Below are 9,719 nucleotides of genomic sequence, written 5' to 3' on the forward strand. Positions count from 1 at the left end.
GGGTGCTGCTGCTGCTGCTCTCAGGTGTTTGTAGGGGTGGCAGCAGAAAATAAAAGCGTTGCTTCCCGGCGTGTCTTAGAATCGACAACTCGCCCTCCCCGCGCGCGTTTTCTGGCTCTGAGGGTTCTGCTTGTGTGCTTTAGGAGCAGTAAGGAGCTACTGTCATTTGAGATGGGCGGGGGGGGAAATGCACAGTTCACCTTCAGTGGTTTTTTTTTCCCGTGACTTCTGGGTGGGAGCAGAAAGCGTGGGTGCCCATCGGGGAAGATGCTGCTTTGCAGCAAGAGTGATTCTTGGGGCTGCTCTTTGGCAGTGGTGCCAGTCTATTTTTTCATGGACCCTGCTTGCTCTCATTGCATGGCAAGTTTACTGCTTTGCTTTCAAAACATCATGATAGTCCAAACCTTCTTAATACTGCTTTCATTTCTGTGCAGCTGTTGAGTGCCTTGGGTCTTAGCAGGCTGTCTGGTCTCACTTCTCCAGATGCTGATGGGTTGTCTGGGCCAGCAGCAGTTTCGGAGTGGACAGGGCAGCTTGTAACACTGCCCAGAACTTGATTTCATCCTGAATGAGGGAGCTGATGGTGTTTGTTGCTACAAGCAACTCCATAGTTATGTTTGTGTGCTAATAGATTCAGAGAGAAAATGAAGTACTCATGAAGTTTTTTATTTCCAGTTGTTGGCTGCAAGATTTTCAGCAAATCAACAGCAGAAAGCTTTGAATGTTGACAGGTCAGAAGATGAGGCTTTTCTGATATCCATTCTGAATAGTCCAGGGGCCTTTATGGCTGTACGAGCTGACTGCAATTTCAAAAGGCAGCTTCTTTGAGAGTTTATGAAGTTCAGAAATTATTATTTCAAAATATGCTTCCAGATGTGTAATGTTAGTTTTAAGAAGGTCAAAATTTATCCTGTAAGGAGACTTTTCTCCCCTCCTTAACCCTGTATAATGATTAAGTTTGTGGAAATTCAGATTTTAGGAATGTGCAGTCTCCTGTGCGAGAACAAGTGACTTTGTGAGGGGAGGATGAGGGATGGATTGAAATCCAGTAAATTATTTACCAAATGATGGTTCCTCTTGCACTTTGTGCCTTGAATTTAGATTTTTTGGCAAAATCTTCAATACATTTAGAGATTATGATCAGATGCCTAGACTGTGACTCCACAGGTAGTTACAATGTCACATTCAGTGCATTTTTATAATATTTACCCTGGTAATAAAAAGAAGGGCAAGGGGAAGTCATGGTTTTAGGGTAAAGGTGTTTCTGCCTAATCTAAGGCTCTAGCCAGCTGGAGGAATGGGTACCTGTTTTCTGTTAAAAAGCTTCAGGCTTTTTAGGGTTGGTGATATTTATTTCAGCCAGTTAAAGCCAAGGTAAAGGCCTGCAGTTCTGCTATTTCAGATACAGTGAGGTTGTTAATTGGTTCAATTATGTTTCAATGTTCAATACTGTTTATTGTACAACAAAAAAAGCTACAGAAAGCCGTGAACTACCCATTATACCCTCCTGTGTGCATAGGTTAATTAATCAGACCTGGCAAGCTCAACAGGTGGTTTTGGCGCTGTTGTCTCTTCCAGACAGTGAAATTTCAAAAAGGCTGGATGACTGTCCGGTCTTGGGAATTTGCATTAATCTCCTCTCAGTGATTCCATGTGAATACCACAACTAGTTTGAACGTGCAAAATATCATTTTCTTGTATCAGCTTATAATGCATGCTATGAAATCGTTCATACTTCCAGTGGTCATAGCAAGACCATGGCTTAGACCATGCGTGCATAGAAGAAAATCAGTGTAAGTCTTCTGGTATAACTGAATTATTCCAAAATACATGGATGCTACTCTGGGATCTGTTCCAAAGCAGTCTTGTCTACAACAGCATTCCTTATCAGGTTTTATGTAGATAAGGTCTTTGAATTTGATTTCACAACTCGTCTGAGTGTCCTGCAGGAAACTATTGTGTATTACATTTGCCGAAAGATTCTGTGTCTGTCAGAAAGCAAAATTCAGATTATTTGATACTCTGCTCATTTTATCCTGAGGGTCAGACTGGGAGTCATGCTTTGTAAAACTGACATATGAGGGTACTCCAGATGATCAGCCCTGTAGCACCTGAAACTGCTATAATGCCTGCTGGCCTCTGTTGGTTGTGCCTATGTACCTGTTGATAGGATTGGGTTTACAGATCCACAAATCCTGCTCTTTCATGCAGGCTCTGCACCAATTTGCTTGAAAAGCTTCCTGGGATGTACAGATGTGGTTGCAGAGCAGGATTTGTCATGGTGCTGAGAGCAGGGAATGAAGACTTGCTAACAAATCCACGTGGACTCTGCAGAGGTTTTAGTGCACAGTAATTCACTGACAATAACTATATAGCAAAATCTATCTGGCCTCTATGCATCACTGGAGGGTTTTGCATGTCAGCTGCATGCACATGCATCTCCTTGCCAAAATCATAATTGAAAGCCTTCCTTATAAGAAACAAGAAATTCACTCTTGCTGTGAGTCTCAGACCGTTATTTGGCCTCCAGTTTGCTTCCTGAGTTTTTTAATTTCAAACAGTGTGCTTGAGGAACATATCTCAAATGAATGCCAGTCTCATTTCAAACAACCATTTTTATTATGCAGTCTTTCCATACCTATTGCTTATTTCACTGCAGTATTTGAGTATTTCCTAAGTGCTTCTGGGCTGCTTATATTTTTGCCTAATAAGAGAATGACATCCAAATTTCAGATCTCGGTTCACTCATTATTTAGCTTCCTGAAAGCAAATGTAGGGCAATTAAGCCTTGAAATTACCAATTTCAGATCTGGGATTCTTTCCAAAGGCCAGTAGTGTTTCTCACATTTTCTCACTTGGTTGAACAGGAGTTACTTTAAATGAACCATACAACTGATATTCTCTTTTTTTTTGTTGTTGTCTTACAGGTTATTAAATGTAAGGCTGCTGTTGCCTGGCAGGTAGGCAAACCTCTATCTCTTGAAGAGGTGGAGGTTGCTCCACCAAAAGCTCATGAAGTTCGTATCAAGGTAATTAAATCAGTTGTTAGCTGGATGCATTGTATTTTGGGAGTATTAAAGTGGAATAGTTTGTTCAACAACAAATGTTGAACGGATAACATTAGTTCATTAGTATCTCACCTGGCTTTACACAGAAGAAAATTATGGTTTTTAGATCTCCCATTTATGAAGAAAACTTAATTTCTACTGGTTTTGCTTCACAATCTGGACTAAAGATCATGGTGAGCCTTGGAGATCAATTCCAGTTGTTACAGACAACACTCCCACAAAACATCGGAGATAAGAACACCTTCAATCTTGTTTGAAGCACAGAAGCTTGTACCCTGTTGCAGCTGTGTAACACACTGGATTTTAGTTCAGTCAGGCCATAAATTACTGGCTGCTGAGCTGTGACTGGTCATTTGGATTCCCCATACCCAAGTTTCTGATTTCATCAGGGCTTACCAGTAGCCCCTATCTGCCACAATGTGTATGTAAGGTGAAATTCATGTCTGTGGAAGTAGTGCATGCATAGTGCTTAAGACTTTATGCAGTACTGAGATTTCTGTGTGGTGTCTCTGGTCATTTTTCCTTTGAGACTCTCACTTATTTCAAATCTGAGATGCCAACCTACTTTGAGACAACTCGGGAGTACTGATTTCTAGCTTTGGGAAACCAGATGTCATAATCTACCTGTTTCAATGCCAGAATTTAGTTGATGGAAAGGAGAGATGTACTATCATGAGTTTACTGTTTCAAAGGAAGAAAAAGTGACTAGCCTTGGCACACCTGTGCCTTGCCAGGAGTGAAGGTATTTTGGCCATATCACAAATGCTGCCAGGATTGGCAAATTTGTCCCACAGTTGTTCTGAATTTCTGATCAAAGGGAAATACTTACATCTGTGCTACCATTAGGTTCTTCAGAGTGCCTCAGATTATATATTTCCTCACAGATAGTTGCCACTGCTCTCTGTCACACTGATGCCTATACTCTGAGTGGTGCTGATCCTGAAGGATGTTTCCCTGTGATCTTGGGTCACGAAGGAGCAGGCATTGTAGAAAGTGTCGGGGAAGGAGTAACAAAAGTAAAGCCAGGTAAGACAGCATGTTACAAGTTTTCTGTCTTCCTTTAAAGTGTTACTTTACTACAAGGTCATCTGTCAAATTGGGCCACTGAAATGCTATCCTGCAGGAGTTAATAGAATATTTTATTCTGGGGTGTGTGCCTGTGTAGATTTCTCATCTGTGAGATACAACACTAATCTAGTCTGTGTTCTTGGCTTAATGCTTGAAAGACCCCAGCATACCAATGTCTTACTTGAAATCAGATCAATATACTTAGAACAGGGGGTTTTTTAAATTATAGTTTGTACCTGTTGGTTGAATTAAAGGGCTTAAAAATGTTTAATCATGTTGTTCACTGTTGATTTGGGGTTGTTTTGTTCTACAATAACATTCCTATTTGTTCTGGAATGAAGAACTTCTGATGAGCTGTCTTCTCTAGACATGAGAAAAATATTTTCTCTAGCACTTTCTAGACTACATAAACAATGCTACTCTATACTGTAAAGTTTTTAATACACAAGATTTTAAGTGAACACAAGCTCACATAAAAGCCATGGAAATTAAGCTCAGTTTCTTCCTAATGCCTTGCTTGACTTGATAAATAGTTGCAGGATTTTTTTATTATTTTTTTTCTTAGGGGACACTGTAATCCCTCTATACATCCCCCAGTGTGGAGAGTGCAAGTTTTGTAAGAATCCTAAAACAAATCTGTGCCAGAAGATAAGGTCTGTATGCTTTTTATTTTGGCACATGGCATAGTATTTGGTCAATGTATATCTGTTCTAGTTAGGAAAAGTAACTGACGGATTATCTCTGAAGAATAAATCTCTTGATGCATCATTTAATGAATTGGAAAGTATGTGTTTTAGAGAGTCAGTTAGGCAGTACTTTCCATTCTTCCTTAAAATGTCTTTTTGCCCTTAAATAAATCTTTTTCTCTGTTTTCATGTATGTGAAAATGTAAACTGTCAGCTTGTGTCTACAGCTCTGAAACCATAAATGCTCTGACTCCATATTTAATCCATACTTAAGGGAATTTAGCTTTTGGGAGTCAACACCAAAGCTGTCAAGCAGTACAGAAAGCTCTTTATTCCTTACCACCTGCTTCCTATTTAAATGTCCAGCTTCCATTCATTTTGAAAAGAAGTTTCCCAAAAACTAACAGAAATCCAATGACATAATTGATAGGGAGGGTGCACTGAAGGAGGGGTAGACAGGGGTGTGGTACTATGGCACAGGCAATTAGAACTGATAGCTAACAAGGTCAGCGTGTTGATAAACTACATTTCTTTCACTGCCTCCATGAAGGAATTAGGAGCTTCAAGTTTTAAGAGTTTAGCATGTAGTTTATCTGAAGTCCTGGGTTTATTAGAACAATTAAAAACCAAAAAACTCAGTGCAAGTATGAACTGCATCTCTGTACTGCTTATAGGATACTGTCTGGTGAGAGTTATTTACTGCTTAAGATTCTGATTGTATTTTCCTGTCTTTGCCTTAAGAATTACTCAAGGGAAAGGACTCATGCCTGACGGTACCAGCAGATTCACATGCAAAGGAAAGCAGATTTATCACTTTATGGGGACTAGCACCTTCTCCGAGTATACTGTGGTGGCTGATATCTCAGTAGCCAAGATAAATGCTGCAGCACCTCTTGATAAAGTGTGCCTGCTGGGTTGTGGCATCTCTACTGGCTATGGGGCTGCTGTTAACACTGCTAAGGTAAAGGCTCTGGTTGCCTCTGGCTTTTCTCGGTATCTGAGCCAAAGTACCCAGCTTAGGGACTAGATTAAGGCTGTAATCACAATGTACGAAATTTGTTTGTTCTTCCTCTTCAACTGATGAAGTTTATCTAGGAATTTCTAACTTCTCCACAAAGGCCACATGAGGTTAGAAGAACCAGATGCCCTATAGAGGAAATCCATGTAGAAGATTCTGCATCCCTTTTGATACTAGATACATATATACACATTACTTTTCCAATTAATCTTGCTCAGAGTAATTCTGATAATTTGAAGCTCAGGGTGAGACAAAGCTGGTAGGTGACTGTGCTTGAGTCTAGGGCAGGTGATGGCTCCTATGAGTCCTTGGGCAAAAAGAAAAGCTTAGTACCTAAAGAGCTTTTGGATTAAATTTCTGTGTAGTTTCACTTATCTAAGTGATAAAAGTCTCATAGCCTTGCTTCTTTTGCTTCAGTGTTCCTACTCATGTGTAAGGATGAATTTTCTCCGTTGCTTATGGTTTTTTTTCTTATTCCTAGGTGGAAGCTGGCTCTAAGTGTGCTGTCTTTGGTTTAGGAGGAGTTGGTCTGGCAGTTATTATGGGCTGTAAAATAGCAGGAGCATCCCAGATCATCGGCATTGACCTTAAAAAGGATAAGTTTGCCAAAGCCAAAGAGTTTGGAGCTACTGAGTGCATTAGCTCTGAAGACTTCAAGAAGCCTATACAGGAGGTGTTGGTTGAGATGACTGATGGTGGCGTAGACTACTCATTTGATTGCACTGGGAATCCTGGAGTCATGGTGAGTGCCTAACAGTAGTACAGAGAGGGAGGGAATAGCTAGCTGCCACTCAAGTTTTTTAGCTAAATAGCAAAATGAGCCTCTTTCTTGTTACAGAAAACATGCCATACTTGTTTATATTTTAAAAAGTAATTACAACTGCTCTGACTAAAAAGGTCAATTTACATGCAATTCTAATTATGTAATGAAAGCAGATGGTACTTTTTAGGTTGAAAATGGCACTCATAATTAACAAACCTGTTAATGCTTATTGTGAGTTCTTTGAAATTCTGAGTTTTCATATGTTGACAGCTGAAAAATTTAGAAAACCCACTTAAAACGTATTGTGCAATGAACAGTAAAATCTCAAGAACCACTCAGTATTTCCCTAATTCCTCAATTAATTAATTTAACCTTTGGAAATGTAGAAGTATTACTGAATGTAAGGCTGGGTTTTCAGAAATTACAACAGTCCTGTCAGTAACATGGTCTACCTTGTCTCTGATTATGGTTTATCCCAAATCCCAGTGGGAGTTCAGAGTGACTTCTCTGGAAAACAGACGGGATATAAAAAGAGCAAAGTGAATCCTTAACAGTATAAGGAGTCTGAACCAATGGAAAATTTAATGTAATTTTTAGTGTATTTATTGTTTTTTACATACTAATGTGATTCATAAACTGGGGGCATTTAAGCACAACCTGAGCCAGACTAGGCAGCATAAACATTATCAGTAAAAGCTCTGCTTTGTCCTGTCCATCTGTGAAGAGAGCTGCCTTGGAGGCCTGCCACAAAGGCTGGGGAGTCAGCGTGATAATTGGAGTAGCTGCTGCTGGTCAGGAGATCTCCACAAGGCCATTCCAGCTGGTAACAGGGCGGACGTGGAAAGGGACTGCGTTTGGAGGTATGGGGATAAAAATAACTTACTTGGGTTAAAGGTGGGAAGAACACACCTGCCTTGCTTTTGCCAGAAATGTACTACTGAGAGTATTCATAAATGCTGTGTTGACTTTTAAGATAAAGACTTTTGAAATCTGCTATTCCTACAGACAGGCTACAAAGAAACATGTTGATATGATATCTCATATTTTGAAGAGAGAATATAACTATATGCTATCAAGTACTAAGAAGTAGTATAGAGGGATTGCTTTATTACCAAGTGAAGGTGTTTGGTCTGGTGAAAGGACCTAGTCTCTGGGGAGATGGAAACTTGTTTTGTGTTGCTTAACCACTAAGCAAATTGTGTGGCTAACAGGGGAACTTGCCATAGAAAGCTTTAAAATAAACAAGTGCTTGATCTACATTTTCCGCTGTCAAACCAAAAAACACATTGAGACTTTTGCTGCTACCAGTAACTTTGGGATTTTAGTTTAAGTTCATGGGAAGTATCCAAACTTGATGTTATTATTACAAGTAATAAAAAACTTAGTTGTGTTATAAAGATCCATAGAGGAGCTGATAGAGATGCAGTGTGCATGCTTTCCTAGGTGAGGGCTGTTTATGTTGAACGCTGAAATACCTAGTGAACTGTTAGTGCACTTACATGTTTGGATTATGTATGCTCTTGCCAGACCTAGCTGTCCTCTTGCATTCCTTACTCACTGCCTGCCTAGAGCAGGAGGGACAAACATGTCACTGATCTCAGTTCCTTTTCATAGTTATGACACAAAGCGTCCATCGAAGTGTTGCATTTTTTTTGTTGTTTTTCAAAGTGAGTGGTAAAGAGAAAAACAAATGCATGCTTTCTGTCTTTCAGGCTGGAAGAGTGTAGACAGTGTACCGAAACTGGTGAATGACTACATGTCCAAGAAGATCAAGGTTGATGAATTTGTGACACATACCCTGCCTTTTCACAAAATTAATGAAGCTTTTGAGCTGATGCATACAGGAAAGAGGTAATATTCATAATATTGAAAGGTGTAGAAAATATTTCTTGATGAAACACTGTCAAAATGTAGGTTCCCTGCCTGCTATCAGGTTTTTAACAGGGAGGATACAGGCTGACATATACCATGCACACTCAGGGATAAACATTTATACCTTCTCTGAGCTTCTAAGCATGTGTCAAAACACAGGCAGAGAGTAAAAGCAAGCAACAATGCATAAGGGAAATGCACAAGTATGTAAAGTTGATAAAGGGGACAAGTCAGTCTTGGGTTTCCAACATTGCTAAAATATTCATCCTCAGAAAACAATGGAAAGAGATGGAAGGGGAGTTTACATGAATTCATGTTTACAAGTCATTACACTATTAGTCTATTTTAATTAAATAGTACATTTCAGTATATTTTCAAACTATTCAGGATAGATTACCAGCACAATCAGTCACTTCAAATGATCTTTTAATATGCTGCTTTTTTTTTCCCCCCTCTAATCTGAACTGGGGTAGAACATTCATGTAATGGGTTTGTAAGTCTTATATACAGCAGTTTCTGCCTTTATTAATATAAATGGCAGTTTGGATGGCTCATACTGCAGATTAGGCCATAGTTAAACTTGGTAGTGAGGCCCAACTCTACTGTGTATTGATGTGACTCTACTTATTGGTAAAAATCTCACACAGAAAAGGGGGAAGGATTGGACAGTTTTAGCCTAAGGGTGTGTTAAATGTCTTTTCAAGAGCAGGCCTCCTTTGTCTTATAAAAAGACAGAAGTTAAAGTATGTCTCAGCAAGCAAAGGGAGGGGAGAGAAGGGAAGAAAATTGACTTCTTGGTAATGCTTTTTTTTCTTTTCCATTTTAAGCATTCGAACTGTGCTAAATTTTTAGAGCCAAATGTGGACCTTTCAGTTGGCCAGCAACGTGATAACTATCCATCTAGAATGGAATTTCTGATAGAGAGTAGAATCAAGCAAATGGAAGATTCACTGGGACTGGGAAGACTGTAATCTAGAGATTGAGTATTAAATAACAAAAAATCCGTAATCACTGAATAGCCTTATATAATGAGCACTGGTTGTGGAACTTCTATTTCTGTACTTATTCTTCAATAGTGCTTAACTCAATCTACTTAATAAAAGCTTATTTCTAAACAGTGTTGGAATTATTGAACATTAAGACTGTGACTATGATTTCTGGGTCTGACTCTACTGATTTTGCAGTATGTGTGCACATGACAGAAGAAGAGCATTCTTCAGAGTCAATGGCAAATTCTGTGGGGT

The 9,719-nt window shown here is 39.4% G+C and overlaps 1 protein-coding gene across 1 annotated transcript in view; it reads left to right on the plus strand.

Annotated features, from left to right (window-relative positions):
* LOC104393673 (alcohol dehydrogenase class-3) overlaps positions 1–9,450 on the plus strand; it is a 12,036-nt gene extending 2,586 nt beyond the window's left edge. The window contains exons 2-9 of the mRNA XM_010003186.1: positions 2,928–3,029; positions 3,953–4,094; positions 4,702–4,789; positions 5,564–5,783; positions 6,322–6,582; positions 7,328–7,463; positions 8,316–8,454; positions 9,303–9,450. Coding sequence (XP_010001488.1) covers positions 2,928–3,029; positions 3,953–4,094; positions 4,702–4,789; positions 5,564–5,783; positions 6,322–6,582; positions 7,328–7,463; positions 8,316–8,454; positions 9,303–9,327 — 1,113 coding nt within the window. The 3' untranslated portion in view covers positions 9,328–9,450. The remainder of the gene's footprint in view (positions 1–2,927; positions 3,030–3,952; positions 4,095–4,701; positions 4,790–5,563; positions 5,784–6,321; positions 6,583–7,327; positions 7,464–8,315; positions 8,455–9,302) is intronic.
* Positions 9,451–9,719: the final 269 nt, after the last annotated feature.

Source organism: Chaetura pelagica, unplaced genomic scaffold (assembly GCF_000747805.2).
Source record: "Chaetura pelagica isolate M959 unplaced genomic scaffold, ChaPel_1.0 scaffold188, whole genome shotgun sequence".
In the NCBI taxonomy this organism is placed as follows: Eukaryota; Metazoa; Chordata; class Aves; order Apodiformes; family Apodidae; genus Chaetura; species Chaetura pelagica.